The sequence below is a fragment of the Eretmochelys imbricata genome, chromosome 9, assembly GCF_965152235.1.
Source record: "Eretmochelys imbricata isolate rEreImb1 chromosome 9, rEreImb1.hap1, whole genome shotgun sequence".
Lineage (NCBI taxonomy): Eukaryota > Metazoa > Chordata > Testudines > Cheloniidae > Eretmochelys > Eretmochelys imbricata.
This window is the reverse complement of record NC_135580.1, coordinates 100,229,338-100,256,335: the sequence shown is the minus strand read 5'-3', so window position 1 is coordinate 100,256,335 and position 26,998 is coordinate 100,229,338. Positions and strand designations below refer to the sequence as shown.

The 26,998-nt window shown below is 38.3% G+C and overlaps 1 protein-coding gene across 8 annotated transcripts in view; it reads right to left on the bottom strand.

Annotated features, from left to right (window-relative positions):
- Positions 1 to 302: 302 nt before the first annotated feature.
- Positions 303 to 26,998, bottom strand: part of KLHL13 (kelch like family member 13) — a 126,806-nt gene continuing 100,110 nt past the window's right edge. For 5 of the 8 annotated variants that reach the window (XM_077826453.1, XM_077826452.1, XM_077826455.1 and 2 more), the window contains 3 exons: positions 21,637 to 22,432; positions 9,304 to 9,417; positions 303 to 3,323 (listed from right to left, as the gene is read on the bottom strand). In XM_077826453.1, coding sequence (XP_077682579.1) covers positions 2,836 to 3,323; positions 9,304 to 9,417; positions 21,637 to 22,432 — 1,398 coding nt within the window. In that variant the 3' untranslated portion in view covers positions 303 to 2,835. The remainder of the gene's footprint in view (positions 3,324 to 9,303; positions 9,418 to 21,636; positions 22,433 to 26,998) is intronic. The other 3 variants (XM_077826457.1, XM_077826456.1, XM_077826458.1) reach the window with 1 other exon arrangement.

The following is a 26,998-nucleotide window of genomic DNA, read 5'->3' as shown; positions in this document are numbered from 1 at the left end:
AAAGTGGAGGGTGAATATCCTTCTCCTGGAAGCAGCTTTCCATAATTCCTTCTAGATTCACAGACTGAGGTTCTCTCAGGCTATCATGAAAAGAGATGCAGTCAGTGTCAAGCCATTCAACAGCGCACCACAAAAGAAAAACAATTTGCCATCTCTATTGAGTCTTTGAGATTTACTCTTAAGTCCTGGTGAACTGATCTGAAATAATTTCATTGTGTGGTAGAATTCTTTAGCCATAAAAATAACAGGAAAAAAATTCAAAAGGAGAAGCATTTTATTTAAGGACAAATCTAATCCATTATCCCATATACATCCAGTGTTGGTGCAGAAATTCAACACAAGCACGTTGCATTTAAGGATTATAGCTAACATTTTGTCATTAAAAAGAATCCCTAAAGCTGAAAGAGTTGCTATGTTCCAGTTACCTGCTCTCCGACAGGGAAGCTGCTAGACTTCCTCTTCTAATCTTCAGGAAGGTATCTCCAAAGGGTCTTTCCACCATCAGCATCTTCAGAGTGCAGACCATCAGGGCTAAGATCCACTTTCAAGAAGTGGACCCTAAGGATTCAGAAACCAAAACCATACTTGAATCATCCAAAATGAGTTGCTGTTTCTCTTTCTAGGAGGAGGATTTCTTTTCTAGTTGAAAAATAAAGTAAGTATGATACAGGCCTCTGGGTTTTATGTTCACAATAGTTCACTAGAGGTGGCATTTAAGCTAAAATTAGGTAAAGTGTATGTTAAATACCTGCATCAGTGACAGCAGTATTTGCTCATCTTCTGTTTCCTATGAGTGGAACAAAATATTTTACCTAGAATACTCATTTGATCTTGAATAGGTCAAATATTTCCCAAGAACATTCCATCTTTCATTTCTATACAGGATAACTTGTGGTAACTCAACATAAGTAGCCCAGAGTTAGAAAATGTTTTGAGGAAGAACCACTTTGCTTTTAAGCAAAATAATGTTAAAATATGAAACCTGTGATAAAAGTACATTTGAAAAATGAGTGAAGGACCCTTGACCAATTAAATTCCATCAGAGAAAAACACACACCAGCAGTTAGAAGATTTGGGGTTCAAACCCAATATTGTTATAGTGGAAAAACATGGAAAAGAATGCTTATGCTGAGAGCAAGCTACTAAGATTTATATTGTAACTGGTAATAGATACCATAATAAAATAACAAAGAATGTAAACACCCATCTCCAGATGTCTGCAAAAGCCACCATGATTGCTAGCAATTAGTGCAAATTCTTGTGCTTTTTATGATGGAAAGCCAAAAATAATGAGGATTTTGCGTTCAGATAATCAAAACTGACTAACATTTGTGATTATTTGCCCTGCATTTTAAATTTAATTTGATTTAAAACCAGAACTTAAAAAAAAAAAACCATATTCAGAAGCAAATTACTGTGTTGGAACCGATAAAGATTACTGTGTAGTACATTTGTACTGCTTAACATTTACATATTAGCTCACTCTATGCACAATTGTTCAGACATTTCCACATTTTCAGTCCTTAAAATTACAATAGACAAGTATGGCCAAAATAGTGCCTTGAAAGTAGGTCAAAGTACCCATTTGAGACCACTTGTGCATTGGTTTCCTAGCAAGTTAATCTACCCACACATATATATGCAATGTGTATCCCTGGTAACAGTGAGCAGAAGAAGAAAATCAAAGCAACATTAATGAGGTATCTTAGGCTGAATAATTGCAGTTAAAAGTTTTATTGAACAAAAGAAGGTAAAACATGGTAGTCTGAGTTCACTGAGCAAAAAGCAGCTCTCCTGCTGAAGCTGCACTTTGTGCTAAATAACCTTATTAACTGAGACTATACAAAGGACATGTAATATGTAAGTTATCTCAACAGCGAAGGAGAAAAATTAGATTAAATTTGATCTGAAGGAACAATTTGGACAAATTTAGTGGCTTGAATTAACATTCCTAGCCCTTATCTACATAACTCAATACAGGCATACAACAGGTCATACAACTGTACTGAATTCCAATTTATTAATAGCTTATGCTCCCTTACAAACGGAAGCTGATTACTGGGTGTGTGGGGGAGGGGAAAGAGACCAAAAATTAAAAAGCCCAAACATTTTAAGTCTTCTGTTTGAAGTGTCACTTAATTGAGTCAGGGAAAAACCCCTCAATATATGCTATTAAAAAAAACCCAGCCTACACAGGGTCCACCTGTTGCATAATATTAATATTTTTTAAATTATTATTTGATTTCTCCTGTCTGCCTAAGAAACTCCATATGCTCTTAAAGCACCCACCCAGTTGGGCAGGTAAAGAGATGTGTCAAAAATACTCTGTGAAAAGAGGGAGGTAGCTCAGGCCTGCTGGCAACCTTTTGTCATAGTTCACATGGGTGCAGGCCGCCTCCCTTTAAAATCTGCAATCAAAGATGAAAGGAAGAAAGACTTTCAAATATGAAGGTTAGTGAACATAATTACACGTTCACTATGACCCCTTCCAATTTGATTTATTGGGCTTCCTAATGTAAGTTGTAAGGTACCTCACACCCAATACACAACATTAAAAACGTACCTAATTCATATATTTTATAGACAATATCTTGTTTCTCACTTTTAAAGATTTGGCTCTGTTGAGTACATTTTTCCATAATCTTTGCTAACCACTCGATAAACATTCTAGGCCAAACAAACAGCACAAGTAATGTCAAAGTCTTTTTTTTTTCTCCCTCAGTAACTGTACCAATTGCTGTAGGCTAAGCCTAACAGATACTACTGAAGAAAAATGAGACACTCCATGATGCAGTGCAAAGGTATTACCACAACACCGTAAGTCAAAGGATTTTTTTAAGGTGCCGACAGAGGTGACTCTCTAGAAGGTGACCCTGTGTTGTCTTCTGGTGGGAAAACTGTAAGAGTGCAGGCTCGAATGCCACCAAGTGATTCTGGGAGGTCAAAGACCTTATGCCACTCATCCTTTTCCGGGTCATATTTCTGGACTATTTCCACCATACAACGATTATTCCAAGAGTAGCCTCCAACAACGTAGATTTTATTTTCAAAGACAGCAACCCCAACATCACTTTGCCCACGTAACATAGCAGCAATTGGAGTCCACTGGTCTAGGGTGGGCGAATAATATTCACAGCTTAGAACATCATCGTAATCACTTGTTCCTCTAAAGTGATTTCCGCCAATAACATAAAGCTTGTCTCCAACAGTACACATGCAGTGCAGACCTCTAACTGTTGTCATTGGAGCTTTCTGAGTCCATTTGTCTGTGTCGGGGTCAAAGCACATAAGTTCTTTTTGGAAAGTATCATGGGTAATTCCGCCTATAGAAAGAAAGAAAATCAAAGTAATATTGACCCTGGAATAAACAAGTCATAGCAAAAATGTAACAGTATTTCAACAAATTCTAGAAGATCCCCAAGGACAGTGGCTCTCTACCTTTCCACACTACTGTACCTCTTTCAGGGGGCTGATTTGTCTTGCATACCCCAAGTTTCACTTCACTTACAAACTACATGCTTATAAAATCAGACATAAAAATACAGAAGTGTCACAGCACAGTTACTGAAAAATTGCTTACTTTTTCATTTTTACCATATATTTATAAAATAAATCAATTGGAATATAAATACTGTACTTACATTTCAGTGTATCCTAGATACAGCAGTATAAACAAGTCATTGTCTGGATGAAATTTTAGTTTGTACTGACTTAGCTAGTGCTTTTTACGTAACCTGTTGTAAAACTAGGCAAATATCTAGATGACTTGATGTACCCCCTGGAAGACCTCTGCGAACCCCCAGGGGTACACGTACTCCTGGTTGAGAACCACTGCTCAAGGATATAGATATGGGAGACCAGAACCGTTTGTGTGGAGCACACGCATCTCCACACCATGGCACCTGCATTAGTAGGGAAACTCGGAGTGTGGCCGCCCCTGGGAATTCTGGGGAATGGCTCAATCAACAAGATAACATAGTCCCAGGCTGTATTCTCTTTTCTGAGTAAGCTCCATGTAGCCATAGATGGTGCATCTCCCTTGGCTCCATCTACATCCTGTCCATTCCTCATTACAGATTACCCAGTTTCTACCTCTTTGCCAACACAGAACTTGGACTATGTGAAGAGGATTCTGCTGAGTCCTGAAGAGGGGAGAGTACTGTTCCTGAGAAAGCAGCTGAGCCCGCCCTCTGAACTGAACTGGTGAGATATACTTGTGCAAAGGTTCCCCTCTAGTTGTGGATTTGAGAGAGGCAACTCTGCTCTCTGACTAATTCTCCATTGTTTATATGAATCTTTTAAAAAAAGAGAGAAAATAGTTGCACTCCTTTCCCATTTGAAACTTTCTGATTTGGCAAACTTTTCCCCACTTTCATTTAACTCAAGAGCCTGAAATTAAAGAACCAGCAACAGTTCTGAGAAAAGTGAGCACACTGTCCCTGCTCATGGTCCCAATCTGACAGACTACTGTTTAAAAAGAACAGGGGTACTTGTGGCACCTTAGAGAGACTAATAAATTTATTAGACCATAAGCTTTCGTGGGCTACAGCCCACCTCATCGGATGCATAGAATGGAACATATAGTAAGAAGATATATATATATATACACATACAGATAAGTTGGAAGTTGCCATACAAACTGAGAGGCTAATTAGTTAAGATGAGCTATTATCAGCAGGAGAAAAAAAAGTTTCCTCTTAATCCTCTTCAAATGTTTTTCTCCTGCTGATAATAGCTCATCTTAACTAATTAGCCTCTCACAGTTTGTATGGCAACTTCCAACTGTGTGTGCGTGTGTGTGTCATTATATGTTCCATTCTATGCATCCGATGAAGTGAGCTGTAGCCCACGAAAACTTATGCTCTAATAAATTTGTTAGTCTCTAAGGTGCCACAAGAACTCCTTTTCTTATTGCAGATACCGACTAACACGGCTGCTACTATGAAATCAGACTACTATTTAGCATCCCTTTTACCGGCTCTCTAGTGACAGGCAATTGTCCAAGTGTGAGTAAGCTACTTCTGAAGAGCATCTCTGTCAAGTGCATATCAGAGGGACTCTGACATCAGCTGAGGAACCAGAAGTGGTGGCTTTGAGTGAAATGAACAGTGCTGCCTGGGGAAGGATTTTTGTTCCATTTGACCCATTTCCAAGCAGCACTTACTCACTTTCAAGTCGCGTCACTACTGCCACTTCAGCTGATGCTGAACAGCAAACTTTGACATCCCTTCAAACAGCGCAAATTTCAGAGGCCACTTACCTACTTCTCAGATCGCTTCCTACAAACGAAAGCATAAAATGGGACAGTCACATAAGTTTGTAAACTTTAGTAGTTGGCCAGTGACCCTGAGTGCGTAACCTCATGCTTCCTTAGACATAGCTGCTCTTTAACATAGTACCTTTTCTTTAACCACCGGCATTAGAGAGGGCTATCAATGTCTGTAGAGTTACAGGAACATGCCTTGATAGCAAGATTTTTCCTCCCTCTATTTAGTGATAATCTCCATCAATGGCTCCAACAACAAATGCACCATAAAGAAAATAAGCAACAGGGAGTTAAATGAGGGACAGCTTATATGGGAATATAGACCCTTATATAAAAAGTAGGGGTTTATATTTCAAATGGGCTTCTTTTTGATAAGCTATAAAGTAATTTTTCTATGTAAAAACGAAGAGTTCAGAAAGTAAGCTCTTTGACCAATAGCCTAGTGCTGGAATGGAAGGTCAAAAAGAATGAGGGAAGAAGAAATTGAAGATGATGAAACTGATAATAAATTTGAATTTATTTTTAATTTTGCTGATGAATGATTTTGGAGGGACTGGTTTTATTACTAGGATTTTTTCCAATAAGCTATTTTTATAGAATTTCATATTGAACTTACTGTAAACTGGGGATTTAATATCACCTTAAGACCTTTCACCCACATAAGATCATGCCAGCTTCCTAAAAAGAGATTTAATGTACGAGATATTTTTTATACTTGGAGGGTAGGGGGAGGAGATCACAGACTCAGTTTCTCAGGTATGCAAAACACTGACTAGTTCTTAAATGGCTGATTTAAGTAGGACTTTTCCATATTGACGCTTTCTCCTGACCAAATTTGCTCCTGATTGGACCAAGCTACATGGCTCCATGTAGGTAGTTAAGGCTGAGTAGCTAAGGTCACAGACTCTGAATCAAGGGTAAGGCCAAGAAGCCTTGCTGTTTTGGGTCACTAAGTCATCTGAGAGAAGACTGACCTGCCAAAATCCCCAATATTGATAAACTTGAAGAGAGGAAGTCACATCAACTACAAAGCCATTACAGCCTTCTCTGGCCTTCACCTGTACCTGAAGGAGTCCCACAAGCAACAAGTGCTGTGCCAGCAGATCACCACCATCTGACTCCTTGACTGCAGTTCCAAACTCTAGGAGACAGAGAGCTGAAGAGTCTGTATAGCCCTTGCTATTCTAAATAGAATTTTTTCTTTTTGGGTTTTTGTCTTGTTTTTAACCTTTTTATGTTTAGGGCATGGAAGTGAAACTGGGGCTGCACTCATGAAGGCCAGACAGGGACGGAGCCTGAAAGAAAATTTCCCCAGGTATAATTAGCTCTAAATGTCTCACAGAGATACTCATTAGAGTATGTTGTGTGTCCTGTGTTTAATAGAACTGAAAGAATTGAGATTGTCACTGACAATTTCAGGAAAATAAGAGTTGTTAAACAATGGCTTATCAAGAATTTCCTGTTACAGTCTGTATTATACCATCTCTGGGGAGGAAGGGTTAGCCATCATACTGAAATCCAAGGAGTAAGCTCTAAAATTGGCTTTGAGGTTGTCCAGACATTAGATAATAATTTGGCTTTAGTATTAAGCAATTATAGATTTGACTCCCTCTGGTCAAAATTCCTTAGATGGGAATTATAACAATACGGACAGGCACCTTCTTAAAATCTGTAAAAAGACTGATCATTTTTCGTATTAATTTGATGATTTAACTGTAATTCAATATTGAGTCTAACATGTTCGATTTGCCCTTTATTTGACAGTTGTAGTACTTTACGGTTAGTTAAGTTTAATATTAATAGTAGGTTGAGCTTTGGTGATCTGTTTTTTTTTAATTTTTGTTTTAATAAAATTTATAAAAAGTCAAATTTCTTTCAAGCAGCAACATATGCCCAGAACCTTTGAGGCTTGGGCGCACACTAGTTGGTCAACCTAAAAGCCTGACCCGCTCCTCCTAACTGGCCTTCAGTTCTCACACCTTCCCAAGGCCGTATTAAGAAAATGGCAGAGCGGACACTGGCACTCAAGTCTCCCAACTCCCAGTAGTGTACTCTAACCACAAGATCAAGCTGCTCCCTACTGCATGAAGATTTCAGGTGAGCTTAGAGAAAGCAGCTACACTAATTTCAGCCAGTACAGATGTGTTCAAGATGGCATTGTTTCTGACAATTATACAACTACCTGTTTAACTGTAGGAGATCGCTATAAAACCAGACTTTTTCAGAAGACAGGCATAAGTCTAAGTGATTTGACCTAAACTGTAATGCTTTGATTATCACAGGATTTGCAGAATCCTTGACTTCTGTAAAAGCCATTTAAAAAAGCCCCTAAGAGCTCTTTGGAAAGGAAGCAAGCAAAGAAACAAAAAGAGGATTAATGAGCTGCTTAAGCCACCTAATGGCAGCCACCACTATGAGTGCTTGGCAGTCTGTCAGATGATAAAAACCTGAACAAGAGAACATTCGACTGAGAGACTGTCTAGGTATTGACATTGTTTTCATCACTAAGGTAATAGCACCCGTAAGGGTGTCTATATGGACAGACAGAGAAAACCTGTGGGGAATACAAAGAGCGAGGTGAGAAGCTGCAGCAGGGACTGTAAGCTCACTAATAATTTAAAGATACGTAGATAGAAAATAAATTAGAAAGGGAGGAATCTAACTTTAAAACAACTTTTGCAACATGACAAATCCCTGATTTTATCTAAAATGTAACATGTAAAAAAATACAGATCCCTTCTGATGAGAAATCCATCTACTAAAACCACCCTATCATGCCTGGCTTCAAACTGTATCTAATAAACCAATGTCATAGAATATTTGTATTTGAGTTCTTAAAGGAGGGCAAACAGAATTCTTAGAGTGGTTGTAAAATATACACTGGGTGCAATGCACTCATTTCAGCTGCACTATCGCTATAAAAAGGAAGTGTCCTTGTCTGAGGTCAGTGGAAATTCTGAGCCAAGTGTTATTTAGAACAAGCATGAGGCAAAAATGTGGGCATGGAGCCTACTAAATGCCACTACCCAGGGAAAGCATGTGAAATCAGAGTACATCAGGTGGGACCATTTATTGACTTGGCATGGAATTCCCCTCAAAGGAGAATAATTATATGGGAGATCAGAGAACTTTCTTTCTCAGGATAACTATGGATCCTGATTTGAACAGCATGCATTACATTATTGCCTTTCAGAGGCACAGGACCAATCAAAAGTTACAGCAACACAGAAGCAGTGAAAGAAGTAAAGACACCACTCACATACTGCAAAAAAGAACAGGAGTACTTGTGGCACCTTAGAGACTAACAAATTTATTAGAGCATAAGCTTTCGTGAGCTACAACTCACTTCATTGGATGCATAGAATGGAACATATAGTAAGATAGATTGTGTATATACACAATCTATCTATCTTACCGTATGTTCCATTCTGTGCATCCGATGAAGTGAGCTGTACCTCACGAAAGCTTATGCTCTAATAAATTTGTTAGTCTCTAAGGTGCCACAAGTACTCCTGTTCTTTTTGCGGATACAGACTAACATGACTGCTACTCTGAAACCACTCACATACTGTGGTTAACCTTAAAATCCTTCCAACTTTGTCTTACATAAGTAGATACTTTTATCTCAGTATTTGTAGTGTTATGTAACCTTTCCAATCCTTAGTGAGGTAACTACTTATCTAAGGGCAAAATGACAAATTCTGTTTGACAACTATGAGTGTTTGTGTTCATAAAAATGCAGCACTGAAGGTTAAGATGTACTAGTGAGCATTGCAAATTAGACAGGTTTAAAATAAGTATCTACCAACAGCGGTATTTTTATCTAAAATGGTTCTTTTAGAGATTTAGTAAGTGTGTGTTATTTGACTAACTTTGTATGAAGCTATGAATCACTGTTTGAAACATGCAGATGTTTTATATCTAAAGTAAGAACAATTCTTTTAATCTTCCTTCACCCACTGGAGTAAGAAAAAGTATGTAGCCAATATGCCTCATGTGTGGTGGGTTTTGTTCATAAACTTAAAAGAACGATTTACCTGAAATATACATTAATCCCCCATACACAGTTCCAGCATGACCATAGTGGGGCTCATTCATTTTTGCAACATAGCTCCATTCATTCATTCTTGGATTGTAACATTCCACTGTGGCTGTTAAAAAAAACAAACAAACAAAAGAGTGCTTGAATTTAGCATGGTAATTTGATTTTGAGTGCAGTAGTAGTGAAATTAATACATTCATAAATAGACAATACATCCATGAAAATAGGTTATCAATATAAGAAAGTTTCAGAGATATGTTCAGTTACTCCGTGTAGTTAAAGATATCCTTGAATAGCCTATACGTTTTTTGTCCCACAGGTGCAGAAGAATAAACTCTTGCCCAATTGTTTCCCCTGGTTTGCATTCAATACAGTTGCTGCTTAGCCTGCCACAGCTTTCATTTATCTTGCTCTGCACACACTATGGTGTGCTCAAAAAAAGTGAAAATAAAATTAGGTAATTCTGCTTTTCTAATCCTCCTTCTCATACAACCTTTCCAGTGCCTGGTGCAAACTGATATGGAGCAAACTTTAAACATGTTTAAGTGGATGAAAACATTAGGGAATCAGAAGGACCTGTGTTAGTCACATTTCTTTAAAAGTGTCCCACCCAGGCACATATGGATACAGACCCAGCTTGTGCTCTATCTACTGCATTAGAATCCCATTATGCCACTCACTCAAAGATTGCCTGAAAGGACACCTGGCATATGAATTCTTGATTTGGGAATGTGATACCACCTTTTGTAGTGACTGCTATTTACTACTTATACAGCACCACAGAAGTGCATGACACTTCACAAAAAAGAATACAGGTCTAACCCAAATTGCTTCCAGGATCCAAGCCTGCAAAGAAAACTATGTAGGGCCGTACTGGCTTAAAGGCAGCTCTGTGTGGGAACAGGACTCTGTTCATGCAATTTTGTTTGCAGGACTGAGGTAGATAAACAATGATTTAAGATGTTTTTAAAAATTTAAATAGGTTTATTTTTAAAAATAAAATGTAATTAAAATGATGACCTGTGTTGAGGCCTAAACTTAATAAAATATAGTAAGATAATTTAAATAAAAATAATATTCAAGGAGTACATGTTTGCTGCTGAAGTTTTAAAGAAACTTCAAACCACTGAACTGGTGGAAGTCAATGGTCAAACACCTGGAACCAGAGACTGTTGAAGCGACAAATCAGCTTTTGATAGCTTCCGCAGTTGCAGAGAAAATATTTCACTCATCTCAGTTTATTCAACTAGTTCAGTTAAATTATTTGTTCAGAGTTGGGAAACCAACTGAAAAAGCATGAAAACTTGTTTTCCTGTTACTATCTATGAATAAAAATGAGGTGAGAGGGGATGAGATCTACTAGATCTAAAATATTTAATGACATGGTGACCAGAAACAAATCACATCAATTCACTAATTATTAATACTTTCCTTGTTTAATAAATAAGTTTTAAAGGCAAAACATGTTTTCATAAACTCACTTTTCTCCTTATGTATCCACAATATTTAAGATAATTTTATTTAAAACTGATAAACTACTTTATTCTTTTTGTGCATTTTAATTGAATTTTAATTTCCATCCAAATGCAGTTTGACACAAATCACAAGTAAATACTTAATCATCTAGGAAATAAGAAATGCATCATTCACTATTTTCTAACAGAGCAAAAATTAAGAATCTGAATAAGTATATGCCAAGTTATACAACTGCTATAGTTTATCCTCCTGGTTAACAAAAAGTAGTACCAAATTAAAAACAATGAGAATCAACCTCTCTTTAGACAAATAAGAAGTACAAATGAAAAACAAGATTAAAATTGATTACGGATATCAAGATTTCCTGCTGCTGAATTAAATCACTGATATAAATCAATCAATCTGCCTTGTGGGGGACTAAGGGAATAATCAAACTGTAAGAGAACAAGGGTGAAAATACAAACATTTGGTTGCTCGTGAAAATAATGCAGGCAACTGAGAACAGTCAATAATTTAAAAAGAAACCACAGTTTAAGTTTCCTTGGTGGAGAGTTTAGAGGAGGTACTTGGAAACAGGATGGGGTCAGAAAGGGAGTTCCAGATTTAGGGGCCTTATGAAAGGCACAGACATGGTCCTGGGAAAAGGATATGAATGAGGTATTCAGAATAGTAGCTTGAGAGGAGATGTGACCAGAGACTTAAGAGGGAGCAATAATAGTTTGACTACAATGCATGGTGTAACAACCCATAATGTTAAAGCTGCTGTTGTCTTGAAAGCAAATTAAACCTCTTAATTTTAAATAATCAAGTCAGGTTAGCAAACTCTGTTTTCAGAGAACTGAATCACATTTCATACACACTGACTATAAACGTCTTCCGTTTTCAGAGATTAAATATTACCATAGGACTTGCTTTTATTCAGTCTTAGACAAGTACTGAAACTCCCAAACTGGTGTGATGGGCCAGGGTTAATTTTAAAGTCTGTCATCTCAAACCATCAGCATGACACACAAATACATAAAATTGAAAGGCTGAGAATCTTGACATTCTAAAGATATGACAGTTGCAGTGCTGGCAGGAATCTATTGTGTGACTCGGTACGTCATTACCATGATACAAGGATTATAAAAGGACTATTTAATTTTTTTGGTTATTATTTTTAAAACAAGCACACAGGATATTTTCAATTGTCTGAAAAAATCCTTAGGGACAATCTCTAAGGACAAAATATAGCTGTGGCAGTAATTCTGAATTTGAGAGTACTTCCAAAGTGCACTTTAGCAAGGGGAATCTAGCAAAAAGGGGCATCTCTCACACACACACCCATACACCTACCCACCAGTAAGCTCAGTACAGAGTGTAGCTCCCTAAACAAAAATTCATCACTACCTCAGGACTAATGATACTTCCAATGACACAACACCCTGAACAGTGTGTTGAACTGATTCAGCAGGAACTCAGAAGGAAAGTGCCAGCTACTAAATTACTCACACAAGTCCCTGTTTCCAGTTGCATCCTGGATTTTCCTTGGACATTTCTCATCCAAGTACTGTCAAAGTCAGCTCTGTATACTTTGTGAGGTCAGATAAGGCCATAGCGCAAGAAGTCATTGCTGCAGGACATAAAAAAGACCAAACCCATCCCATTTCCATTTCTTTCACAACAAGCTGCACACTTGATTTACAGGTATAATTTGTGAGCTAATTTAGTGTTTATGAAATTGAGGAAATACCAATAGTCTTGACCCTGAAATGCATCTGCTGTTTTAATACCAATCTCTTGAGTAGATGCTGCCAGTTGTGTCTGTTAAATGGACCAAAAGTATGGAACAAAATTAAGGTAAATAAGGTAAATATTATCAATTATGCTCTAGCATATCACAACTTATTAAAGTTGTGATAAACAATAGAATTATTAAGTGACTTTTGGGTTGGTTAAATAATATGTAGGTTAAGCCAAGTCTTTGAAATACAAAACTTACCAATTATCAATGGATGCAGCAATACAAAATTTATATGCATGAGACTAAAAAGAGGTCAGTGAAAAAACTGTTCATATCTGGAACCAAAACATTTTTGGTTCTCAATGTCTACATTTACTTTCTGCTAAGGAGTTCCAAGTCTGGAACTGAAATACTGAAACTTCTTGGCTCGGACATAGATAACTCTACCCCCTACCAATTGCTAGATAAACATCCAAATGGAGGAACAGTTATCTTGCAGGGAGGATAAAAATCAATTTTTAAATTTTTTTTTTTTAATTTAAATCAGATTTTATTTACATTAAATGCAGGATTATTTTTAAAAACATATTTACTTAAATTTAAATTTGAAGTTATGACAACATACATTAAGGCCTAAACTTACTCAAACCTATTAAAATAATTTAATTTACATTAAAAAAAAATTAAAGCAGTATATTTTTACAACCAGAGTTTTAAAGAAAATCAAAGTACTGGACTGGTGGAAGCCACTGGCTAAGCACCTGGATCCAGTGTTTCCTGATATGCTAAATCCACTTTTGAGAGCAGTAACCTTGTCTGCAGGTTCAGGGAGAATATTTCCATTTCAGTTGATTTAATTATTTCAGTTCAATTATTAGTTCATTCAAAGTTAAAGTTGAAAAAAGCAAAACAGCTTGTTTTCTTCTTCCAATCTATGATTTCTACTAGTTCTAAAATCTGGAAGGACATGATGACAAGAAACAATCACGTTGATTCACTCACTAACTGTAGATAATAGTTCCTTTACTTCATAAATAAGTTTTAAATGCAAAACATGTTTTGATAATTTTTGATCAACTTTTTTCTTATGTATCCAGGACATTTAAGGTAGTTTTATTTAACTAATTAAAAAATAAATAACTTTAAAATGCTGCTTTTTTGCATTTTTAAATTGTTCGAATTTCCATCCAAATAGATTTGACACATTGCACAAGTAAAAAATTAATCATCTAGTAAATAAGAAATGCATTATTCACTGTTTTCTAGCAAAATAAAAATGTAAAAATTAAGGATCTGACTAAATGAGAGTTAAGCTACATAAAGGCTCAAATAAAAGTGTATAGATATAGCGTGTCTTCATGTTTTAATGGTTACCAACCAATGAGAATTATCTTTCTTTAGGAAAATAACTAAGTACAAATGCAAAACTGTAATTAAAATCAACGATTTAAAATCAATCCACCCTGGTAGTTTGACTGTTTACTTACTAGTAGTGGATCAACACCACCAATTTCATTAGCCCAGCAATGTGAACATATGGACAATATGTAAAGTTTTTTTCTGGCACTTCTTAGGAATCTGGGGAAAAAAATCTTCAAAAAACGAAGCCAGTTCTAGTAAAATACTAAGCACACTATGGACTAAGTAGCCCCCCCAAAAAAGCCACAGAGGACTTAGCAGCAACCAAAAATTCAACATCACTATTTCCAAAACACCAGACAGCTGTTCATCCCACACCAACTGGAGGGAGGATCTACAGATGAGGACACATAGACAAGTTAGGACAGGGGACAGCAGATACAGCATGCAGAAGCTAGCGTACAATATTATGGCTCATACAAAGTTATAAAACAATTGCCTGTTTGAGAACGGACTATTGTCAGTTCCAGAATCCTTACTTTCTGAACATCAGCTATGTAGCTGCAGTGTTCATTTTTTTAGATGATCACTACCAACCTGAAGATCATAATTCTGACTGAAAATCTTGTGGATGCCACACTCACAACTAACTTCTAAGATTATCACAACTAAAAGAAGTTAGCTATTTTTCATGATTTTTTACATTGCCTACAGTTTTCCATGCATAGTCTGTCAGTTTCTCCCTAGATAACAAGGCCCATATAAACCTCAACGAGGCATCAGAAAAAATATTTTTAAAAAAAAATTAAAGCACATATTATTTAAAGGTGTTGGTCAAAAAAGTTTTTTTTTTAAAAAAATTAGTCTATCAACACCCCCCCCCCGCCCCAGTAAGAAGGCAGTCTCTCTTGAAAGCAGATAGAGTACATACCACACATGAGAGAGCCTCTCTTGAAGTAACTAGACTGGCACATTCTAAATAGGTTGAGAAGGTTTCCTTCTCTCTCTCAAAAGCTTGAGCAATCCCATTAGGTTTTGTTATATTGGAGCAGAGGCACTTTTGACCAGCATGTATCCCATACAACAGCCCAGAATATCTGTTTGATAGAATTAAAGGAATAGATACTTCGAAAGGCACACCTGGAGCAGTCCCAAATTATGCAACTCTGCTTGTATTTTCACATGGCCACCTGTGTTATTGTTTGTGGAGCACGCAGACATTTATCAGTTTTGTCCCAATAACTTCTAATGAGTCTTGAGATGTATTACCATTGTTTACTTGTATTATAGGAGCACCCAGAGCATGTATACAGTGCATCTGGGAGTGTACACATTGCAGCTCAGGCTACAGCTCTTACTCTCAGGTCTAGGGGGCTGGGGTGAGTCTAAGCCCTGGGCTACACTAGTGGGTAGGGAGTCAATGTAAGGTACGCAACTTCAGCTACGAGAATAGCGTAGCTGAAGTTGACGTACCTAGATTAATTTACTGTGGCGTCTTCACAGCGGTGAGTCGACTGCCGCAGCTCCCCCGTCAACTCTGCTTGCGCCTCTCGCAGTGCTGGAGTTCCAGAGTCGACAGGAGAGCGCTCAGGGATCGATTTATCGCGTGTAGACTAGAAGTGATAAATCGACCCGATATATCAATTGCTACCCGCCGATCCAGCGGGTAGTGTAGACCTACCCTGAGATTCCAAGCTCCATCCCAAGTGAGAACACCTACATGGCCATTTTTAGCACTTGATCTACTAGCACAAGTCTCAGAGTAACAGCCGTGTTAGTCTGTATTCGCAAAAAGAAAAGGAGTACTTGTGGCACCTTAGAGACTAACCAATTTATTTGAGCATGAGCTTTCGTGAGCTACAGCTCACTTCATCAGATACATACCGTGGAAACTGCAGCAGACAGTCTGCTGCAGTTTCCACGGTATGTATCTGATGAAGTGAGCTGTAGCTCGTGAAAGCTCATGCTCAAATAAATTGGTTAGTCTCTAAGGTGCCACAAGTACTCCTTTTCTTTTAGCACAAGTCTGCGGACCTGGGCTGGGAGGCTCACCCCCAGATACACTGTAGACATACCTCTTAGAAGCCTACTGTCCCCGTACATGGGTATTCCAGCGCTGGGAAACTGAACTCTACTTTGTTCCCACTTGTAGGATTTTCATTTGATCATCCTGTCAGAGAGGAGAGTGTATGACCTGTTCTTATAAAGTGCTGCATCTTTTTCACAAATATAGCATAGTGATGGTTCCCTTATAAATACTGTTACTACTCCTACTAGAAAAAAGAAAAGGAGGACTTGTGGCACCTTAGAGACTAACCAATTTATTTGAGCATAAGCTTTCGTGAGCTACAGCTCATTTCATCGGATGCATACCTACTACCATACTCCTACTAGCAGTCTGAAAGGATCTCTCATACAGCATTCTCTTTGGGATTCGAGTTACTGTCGCAGAGTGACCCAGCTGGGATACTACTGAGGGTTTTTACAGTTGTTACCACCATTTATAAATTTTACAAGGACAATTCTCTGAATAAACAAATCTGAAAACCACTGCTCTCTCAGCTGTCGCATAGCTGGTGTTCCATTCCCATTCCAGAGAATTGTTTTGTTTGCGTACCTCTTCAATTAACTAGGCCTCACAACTGAAATTTCCATGCTGCTCTTTTATGTTCTCTCATGAAAATCCAATATTCTCTGCGCCCTGTGTATTGTATTATGACTTGATATCAATACAAGGTGATGTTTTGTAATAGTATACTTAAAAATACATATGAAAGTACACTAGATCCCACTCACAAGGTGGCATATAAAACTAGTTATTGGAGCACCCAGAATCTCTGGAGTTTTGGATATGTTGAGATTAACCATCAAAACTTCAGGATGCTTACCTAAACCTGTATCACTACCCCAGCCAGGCCACATGATTCTCACAATACAGCCACTCTTTCTCCCAACAAGATATGGCTACCCCTATTTATCTTCAAGAAAGGGAGCCTATTATCAATCTACCAGCATTTATCGTGATTGGAGATTATATACCCTCTGATCTCTCAGGCTTTTCTGTAAGACACCTCCCAATTTGTCTTCCGCACCTTCTTTCCTTTGGAGTCTTCCTTATCTCGGTCACCTCCTCTGTTTGTTCCGACAGATACACTTCCTGGAGTGTTCTCCCTTGATTCTGGCTTCCCTTCTCTATCCATTAACATCCCCACTTAACCAGCCATATCTAATTTCCATGCACAATTGGGGTAATTATATGCTCAAATCAGATGTAGAGCTGTCCATAGCCCTGCACTTCTGCTGTTTTGAAAATGAGGCCTTAAAGAAACCCATTACAATTTTAGGTATTTGAGGTCTTTGCCAAATTCCAATTCTGGTAACTTCCCTTTGAAGGTTTCAAATGGGTACTAGTATGCATTGTTAAATTACTATTATCATCATCTTACTACTAGTGAAAAACAGACATTTCTATGGTGAAAAGTAATACTACACAGTTCTAATAAGCTTAAAATATTTGAGAAATGTTTTGGGTACCATGTCTGAAAGACCCCATAGACGTATCCCTTTTATTATTGATTAAAGGAGACTTTTTGAAAAAAATATAAGGATAGATATTCTAATAACTTTGACCCTTAGACCCTGCTGTGCCTGAAAGGGACGGTAAATTAGTCAGTACCACAGAATTGACTAGAGAGAGTTTAACATCTAGAGAGCCAATATTTAAAGCTGATCTCCTTGGAAAGTTTAATTCAAGTTTTCAGAAATTCATATCACATATAATAACTAAGAAGTTGAAATCAGTTTGAATCCAGGAGGGCAAATTCCATAATAGTTTTCCAATGCACATTTAACCTGCTTATTTATGAAAAGTTAGGATTTTTTTTTATTGGGGTGAAGAGAGAGCTAAACTGGATTTCAGATCTTTAGACTGCCAGTTTTTATGGAAGGAAAAATTAAAGTGAAACATGAGTTGGATAGCAATTGATGGGAAGAAAAACAGAATATTTCAGTCCCCAAATCAAACTCCTAGGCAACCAGAATACCTAACATTTATATAGAGCTTTTCATGCAAAAGGATCAAAATGGCTTTGCCAGCTGTACATGTAAATCACTGCAGCAGTTTAACAGTACTTCTACACAAAAGTTTAAACAGAATATTCTTCATTTCCGGTCTTAAACTGAGACTGCAAAGGAAATTTAGGTCAGAACGTTATCGCTTGAGATCGGTTCAGTGCTCTCTATAACTTCAAAGCCTGGTCTCCATGCAGTTTAACAGAAGATGTGATTTGATACTGATTTAGTTAAATTGCTGCAACTTTGTGTATGGACACTGACATGAGCAGTCTCATGTATATCAATCTAATCAATGTCTTAGATAAACTCAAACCACTGTACTGGAGTCAGGGAAAGTATGAGACTGGGATTTTATGACTTTGCTGTTTATACAGCAGACTCTAGGTAGAGATACCCACTTTACATGCGAGATCTTGATATGGCCCTGGGCATGTAAAAAGTACATTAAAAAAAATGAAGAACATTTCTCCTCGAGGTCAGCTGGAATCACCAACACAAAATGGTTCCAATGGATAAATCCTACACGCTCAGGGAAGAGGTAAAAACTTTTGGCTTCTAGCACAATGCACGAGGAGATGATCAGCCTCCAAGTGGGTTCTCCACGAGCACGTAAGTCTTACCTGTAAATGCATCAGTTCCCACAACCCACAATTAAATCAAAGAGAGCTGTGGAGATGATACAAATTAGGGTTGCCAGGTGTCCGGTTTTCGACCAGAACTCCCAGTTGAAAGGGATCGTGGTGGCTCTGGTCAACACCGCCAAGGTTCGCTGACCAGGCCGCTAAAAGTCCAGTTGATGGTACGGGAGGTGGGGGTGGGGGTAAAGGCACGCTCTCTGCCTGCCCAAGCTCTGTGCGGCTCCCAATGCGGCCGCCATGTCCACCTCCTAGGTGGCCCCCGCCCTGAGCGCCGACTCTGCAGCTCCCATTGGCTGGGAACCATGGTCAATGAAACTGTGAGGGCAGCACTAAGGGTGTGGGCAGAGTGCAGAGGTCCCTGGCCCCTCTGCCTAGGAGCTGGACATGCCGTCCGCTTCTGGGAGCAGCTTGAGGTAAGCGATGGATAGACAGAGCCGCAGCCTGAACCCCCTCCTGCACTCCAACCACCTGCCCCAGGTTGGAACTCCCTCCTGCATCCTAACTCCCTCCCAGAGCCCACAACCTTCCCGCCCCTCCCCAACCCTCTCCCCCAGCCCTGAGACCCCTCCTGCACCCAAAACCACTCATCTCCGGCCGCACCCCACCCCACCAGCCAGTGCCTGTAACCCCCCCCCCCCCCCCCGCACCCAAACCCTGAACCCTTTCCCACACTCTGAACCCCTTGGCCCCAACCCGGAGCCCCCTCCTGCACCCCAAACCCCTCATCCCCGGCCCCACACCAGAGTCCACACCCACAGCCAGAGCCCTCACCCCTTCCCACACCTCAACCTCCTGCCCCAGCCCTGTGAAAGTGAGTGAGGGTGGGGGTGAGCGAATGATAGAGGGAGGGAGGGAGGGAGAATGGAGTGAACAGGAGGTGGGGCCTCGGACAAGGGATGGGGCAAGGTGTTTGCATTAGGGTTACCAACTTTCAAATCGTACAAAACGAAAGGAAAAGGACATCTACAAGCTATTTAATCTGTGGTGGCAGACAGCAAAATATTGTACTGCAGGAACATCTACGTATGCAAGTCTGATTAAAGCTCCTTAAGTGTCTGCTGGAACTGAAAATTAGAGTTTAAGGCCAGAGGAGACCATCAAGTCTGACTTGTACATCACAGACCATTAAGCTTCACCCAGATATCCCTATATTGGGCTCAATCACTTCAGTTAGACCAAAGCATATCAGTTCTCAGGAGACTTAACTGTTGTGCGCCACAAGCAGAGAAAAGGAGAGACTAAGGTGCCACCCATGCCAAGTAACAGGCAGAATGGATTATCCTCCTAGGGTGAACCATTAACATGGGTCCTCCACTGAAGCCCAGGTGCTCTGACACTAGTTCACACAAGTGAATGATGGTAGATATTCATTAATTATACAATAGGTACACTCACAAGACACTAAACTTTTACTGCATGTTGCACCACCAGGCAGATGAAGTGAAAAGTTACCAATCACGATCATTTTAGCTAGAAATGCATTTAGATATAAATCATGAAATGGTTGCAAGAAATAACCAAGTTATGTTAAAAACACAGTTTTTAACATATAACACCAAAAAGTCACAAAAATCAATTCTGCTATTCAAATTTTCCTGAAAGAATTACAAGTCTACAACTTTAGCACTCCATGCTTCCCAAACAGGAAGTTTATTATATGACTAGGAAATCCATTGCAGATTATCTGAATTTTGCAGATTTGTAGATGAGTAAAATGGGGGAAGGGGAGAGAGAATCAGATGCTACATCACAAAACGATCAGTTCATTTTTTCTGATTAGTTTAAATTAAGACAATACTTCACAGTACATTTATAAAATACACTGCAGTATATCCATAAAAGTAATGAAGTTTTTGTAACAGGAGATTTCACCACAAAGCCAGGTCTGCTGCCAAGTATCTGCTGTGAATGGGGATGAGACAGAGAGACTGCAAGCTTAAATAAAGCATCTGTCTGTGTACACTTACTTAAATCACACTAAGTGAAATTCTATTATGCAATCAGAAATGTGAAGTATAATACTGTATCTCATTATTGTATTTCTAATGCACAGAGACAAAATTTACAAATGGGTACATATAGTCAAATCTATGTATCAACTCTGACCACCACCTGCTTTTGGAGAGAAAGATTAATCTTACATTTCTGATGGTTTATGCTAAATTAAAAGTAACTAGCTACTGCCTGATCATTTTTTATTCCTTCTAATTTTTATTTAGATCTTTTTTTCTCCAAGTAAAATGAATTACAATTTTTGGCAAAGAGGGAGTGAAGAAAGGAGGATTAATAGGAAGTGAGACACTTAACCATGAGGTGCAGAGATTATGGAAAAGAACAAGTAATTTTTAGTGACAAACAAGTGGAGTGTGTCAGAACATTTTTAGTCTCATAGATAAGCTATTGGCTTGTCTTTAAGCAACAAACATGTTTAAAACACTGATATTCCAAAATCACTATTGCAATTACTGCAAGAAAAAGTCACATCTTTTGAGAGCAACTGCACAGATTTCCTTCAAGTATAAGAGATATTCTTATCCAAATAAAAATGTGTTAAATTATTTTGGCTTACATGATATATGAGGTTACTAAATCATGATGTGTTTGAAAAGCAACTGTTACATAGAGGCAGAACTAGAAAAGGTTAATCTATTTGCAAGCAAACATTTCTTCAGTCAAATATTTAAAGCTCCTTCTAAAGAAACTTTGCAAAACTCAGTAAAAGCTTCCACAAACATTTAAATAAATGGCAGTGAGCATTTTTTTTAAATAGTTTGATGCTAAAGATGAAAACACTGGATATTACATATCTAAATCAGTCAGCAACATGTCACTTTATTCTACAAGTTAAATTTATTTTAAACTTCCTTCACAAAAGTGTACCTGAAATTCACTGACCGTGTCCAAATTAGCATCTCTATAGATGCTGCTGGAAAGAAATAACTTAATTTGTTTTCAAATTAGGATACTTGTTTTTCTCTCCCTTTTCCACAGAACAGCATAATTTTAAGACCTGAAAAGACAGACAAAAATTCATACATTCAAGATAAAATACACTTACCTAGTTCACCCGCTGCATTTCGACCACCAACTGCATACAAATGTCCTTTGAGGGCACTTAGGTGGAAGAAGGTACGCTTTTCATTTAAAGATGCAACTTGCATCCATTTATTATAGCGAGGATCAAATCTGAAGACCGTGTCAACCGCAGTTTTTCCTTTTGTGTCGTAATTGCTCTGTCCACCAACTACATAAAGAAAGTTTCCAATCACAGCAATGCCATGCTGGTATCTTGGTGCATCCATGGGAGCTAATGATTTCCATTCATGTGCCTTTTCATCATACATCCGTAATTCTTTGCTGACAACCAGTTGCTGCCTTAACACTCCCCCCAATGTTACTAAGTGAGTATTGTCTGATCGAATGGCAGTTCTCTCTGACTGCATGACTGGTTGCATGTACGGCATCATTTGGTAATTGCTGGCTTCCAAAAGCAAATTCACACATGTATTGTCAGTTCTCATGAAATCCACTGTTTGTACATAATTAATAAGATCCTGTGGTGTCATCAGTGGAAATCTGATGTTCTTCATTAGTTTTGCAGCATATTCCATTCGAGGCTCCTCATACCGTAGCCAGCGACAAGCAGCCTTGAAGAGTTCGAGCTCAGTGCAGTGCTTAAGGCTATTGCTTGAAAGCACAAAGGCAAGACGTTCAAAGGGGAGTTTCACAAACTCACCAGTACTTAATAATGCGGGGAAGTTCTTCAGGATGAAATTATTAACGTATTTATCCACTTCTGTGAGATTGTACGTATTGGCAATCCGCCCAACCTCGACACAATTTTCCAAAGAAACCTATTAAGGGAGTAGAAAGAGGAATCAAAACACTTTTTCCTAATTTGATGTTCATTTAGCCATATTAGGATAATACACAATTTAAGGAATACGGTGGAGCCAGCAATATTTGCATCATTTTGCAATGCTCAAGGTGATTTACGCATATGAGCAAATAAATATTCAGTCAGATGCGTATATTCATGATTGCGAGAATTGATCCAGTAAGGTATTTGTTGTTTTGAAGAAAGAAATAAGACTACTAGAGAACAGATGGCATATATTAATTATACGTCAGATCTAATATAATAAAATGATGATACATAGCAATTATAAAGGCACTTTATCTTCGAAGTGCTCTGCAAACATCCTTATATGTTTGGAATGGGGAAAGTGTGGTAAGAGTAGGGATGCATAGCTCTGTCAGAGTGAATCATCATGTGAACTGGGGTTTGGCCTCAAATTCCTAACACATGCCCATGCTCATTCAACTACTCCATCACCCCCCCCTCATTAATTTTTGTTTACCACAAAATAAGACGTACTATTTTGTGACTACTCTCCTCCACACCTAAGCCACCCTCCATAAACAGTACCCACAGTGCATATATTTTTACTATGCAAGATGTTCCCTAAGAAACATTCATTTGCACACGATGGTAACCCTATACAAAGCAATAGCAGGAAAATAATAGTTAAGAATTTAGTGATTAGACAGGTTAACATGCCCCAAAGCACAGAAATGTCTACAGTTCAAAATCTCCTGATCAAAGTTAATAGTAGCAAAACCAGAAAGTGTTTGAAAGAAACACAGCCTGTTTTTCCAATGCTACACATTTCATTCAGTCAGCCTTTACTCTGAATTTTTAATTCCTTAGGTATGTTCTTTATAAAAGATTACTTGTGCACCATAACCAGGCTCTGAAGGATTCAGTTTTTATGGGTACATATTGATAAATGTTGATTTTACCGTACACACAAAAACTGTATAGGGAAATATTTTTGTCAATCAAAATTTACAAAGAGGCAAAGTAAGAAAATGCTGCTTGAAAAATTATTAGGGTTTGATTTAAGGATATTTATTGTGTATATTTTGAAGCGTGATGTAGACAATGTGTGTTTTAACAGTTATAAAGCTTCAGCTTTTTGAATCTCTGCTGTCGGCTGTCATTAAATAATTGTCTGACCTCCACTGCAGGACTCCTCATAATTTTGTACAACTGTGAATATTTAAAAAGATAAAAATCTAAAAAAAAAATTCTTCAAAATAAACTGATATCTGTCAAAATTATCAAAAACTAAAAATTGAATTCTGCCAAGCCTAACTATAATGTATAAAAAACTGTTAATTTTAAAGCTTAGTTTCAATAATGAGTATGTGGTGTACTGAAAGACTTAGTATACACCTACACAGCAATTAGACTACGGCTGGACTATGCCAGCTGACAGGCTGCGGAGCGGTTTCATTGCTGTGAAAATTTCTGGGCTCAGGTTGGAGCCCAGGCTCTAGGAACCGGTGAGGGGAATCTCACTATATTTGTTTTTTTCTTAAAGCCCCAGCTCAGAGTCATGAGAATGTCGGTATTTTTTAAAGTAAGTTTTTACCTTTATGGTCAGGGGAAAAAGCTGGACAACATCACCTGAGTGTAGCCTAAAGACTCAGAGACCAGAAAACACAGAAAAAGAACCCATACATATTTGATATTTTGGAGCCTGACTCATGATTGTTGAATGCTTGGGATTAGCAGTACTGCAAGGCCCATTAGAACCCCAGGACACTTGGGTTTTTTCAGAGATTTTGTCCAGGGAAATAGCAGAAGGTTTGAAGTCAGAAACATAAGTGGCCCATTTGTTTGGGTTCATCACATACAATCTTATCAATATCATGTGCATGTCATTCTTGAGTGTGGCACTGCCCCTTCAACATTTGACCAATTTACAAATCAGCAAACTGTAGTGGTGATGACGTTTTTTCTTCACCAGAAACCGGGCCTAAGAACTCATTTTACATAGGCCACTGGAGAGCTACCAAATGATAATCTTCATTCACAGATGGCCTGCAATGCCCTCTAACAAGTGAGAGGTAAAAGGTTCCATATTCCATTGTTAATATTCTGTAAAACCAAGCCCTATAATTGTTTTTTGGTTTGTTTTTTTTTAAACTAGAACATTAACAGGGTGGCAGGCTAACAAGATTTATACAGTAAAATGCTGATACATTATATACTTGAATTAAACTTGCTTTATAGTTGTTAGGAAAGAAGTACAAAACTGTTAATTCATTATCTAGCTTTTGATATAAACTAATAATCACCTACAGAGTATTCTATGAAACTTGACAAATATTTTTATTTTATTTTTCCTTTAAAGTTTGTCAGTATCAAGCCAATTTCTATATGTTTTCCTCATAGGCTTCATAATTACTTAAATTAGTGGCAAATTGAGGGGAACTATACACTGGGATACAGGAGGGCCAGGGAGCAGTGGGAGAGTGCTAGATATATAAGCTCAAGGCTATTAAGGCGTGGTTCCCTGTAGACTAGGGAAGGTGGCTGCAGGTTAACTGGAGCACCTGCAGTCAATTAAGGCCCTGTTAGGAACCTAATAAAACCCCCTGCATCAGGCAGACAGAGGAGGAGGAGGAGGAAGAAGAACAGACTGGAGCTTGGAGGTGTGTTGAGAGATTTGGAAGACCTGAGAATTGGAGTAAGGGGGACCCTGCCCAGCAGAACAGGGAGACTCCCTTCCCCCTAGCATCTAAGGACTGAGGGTAACCCCACCTAAGGGGTATGAAGGTAAGAAACCCACAGGGGTTGAGAGGGGCTGGGACTCAGAGCGAGGAGCAAAAGGTAGCATCTTGGCTCCCCACCAAGAAAAGCGCAGGACCCACCAAACTAAAATTGGCTACCTTGCCACAACACACTACATTAATTTAACACTAGTGTAATTGGGAGAAGTTTCAAGTTATATAATAAAAATGAAACAAAAACAAATGGGAGAACCATACTAATAAAGCAGCCAATTCATGGTGTCCCACAACTCAATGGCACTGCAGTCTGTCATAACACCATTTTCTGTCTGTCCTGCCCTCCTTTGGAAATAATCCTGCATCTTTCTATCTGCATGCAAGTTCTCTCATTGGATAGCTGTGTTTTAGCATGTACCTTGATATATAAAAAGAAAAGGAGTACTTGTGGCACCTTAGAGACTAACCAATTTATTTGAGCATAAGCTTTCGTGAGCTACAGCTCACTTCATCGGAGCGGGGATGCAGCATGCTCAGGGGAGGAGGCGAAGAAGAGGCAGGGCTGGGGATTTGTTGAAGGGGTTGGAATAGGGGCAGGAAGGCGGTGGAGTTAGGGTAGGGACTTTGGGGAAGGGGTTGGAATGGGGGCAGGGCCGGGGACAGAGGGGGAGCTTTAACGGACATAATTCTAAAAGTACATCCGTGTTTTGTCGTTTGAGTGAGGTGCACTACTGAGTGTTTATATTTTATTAAAATCCCTCTTCGCGCATTACGGTTTTTAAAAAAGCGAATACATTGACTTTTAATAGCATACTATATTCTTCATTTTTTTTCATTTTTGACTATACTTTTGTATCATTGTCTGAAAAGGTTTCAGTGATGTGGCCCTCGGGCCAATGTACTAGCCCTCATGTGGCCCTCGTGGTGACTTAAGTTTGAGATCCCTGCTTTAAATCAAATGCAGGGCAAAAGAGGTACAGGTAGGTATCCTGGAAGTTTATGTTGCACTGGAACATGCAGAGTAGAGTGCATACCTGTTAGAAAGTTTTAACATGTAGATTTTTAAGATAAATTTGTTTTTAAACTAGAACATTTAAATCTTGTTTTTGTGTTTGATCTAATTAATATCCATAATGCACTTGTAACCTTTAGTTGTGAATTTTACAATTCCTGTTTGACTCCTCCATCATCCATTCTGTATGTTGCTACTGTTTGTATGCTACTCTGCTAAACACTATCTGCAGGTCTCAGAACAGACCATCTCAAATCTATTCTGCAAAATATTTACTCTTTAAATTTAAATAGTTTTAATGGTTTAATTGATTACTTGGTCTAAATCTGATCTATTACAACTTTATTGTGCATAATCCTTTTAAGCATTATGATCAGTTATTCCCAAGGTGCATTAATGGGGTTGTGCCCTGTTCTGTGCTTGTCTTGATTAATAAATAAATTTTCCTTTAACTTCAATTTTGATTAAAATGTTAAATATTTTCTTGAAAGCTACCTTTCCACTAGCCCAATTAGTAATTTTTTATAGATTTTTTTTTTTTTTTTTTTCCCGAGCATTGACAGCTACCAGGCTACATTATATTGTATAGACTAATCCTAGCTTGATTTACAATATACTTTGTTTTCATCTGGAAAAAACCCTGACAAACAGCAGGGTGTCTAATAATTACTCACACTGAAATATTGAAAAATTGGACAAGATACAGTACGCAGATACTATCTTCTCCAAAATACTGCTTAGATACAGAGCAACGTACTTCATAGAATTTCATTTACATGATAATTTAAGTTCCTTTTAACTTTTATGGCTTATAACAGCAATGGTAGAC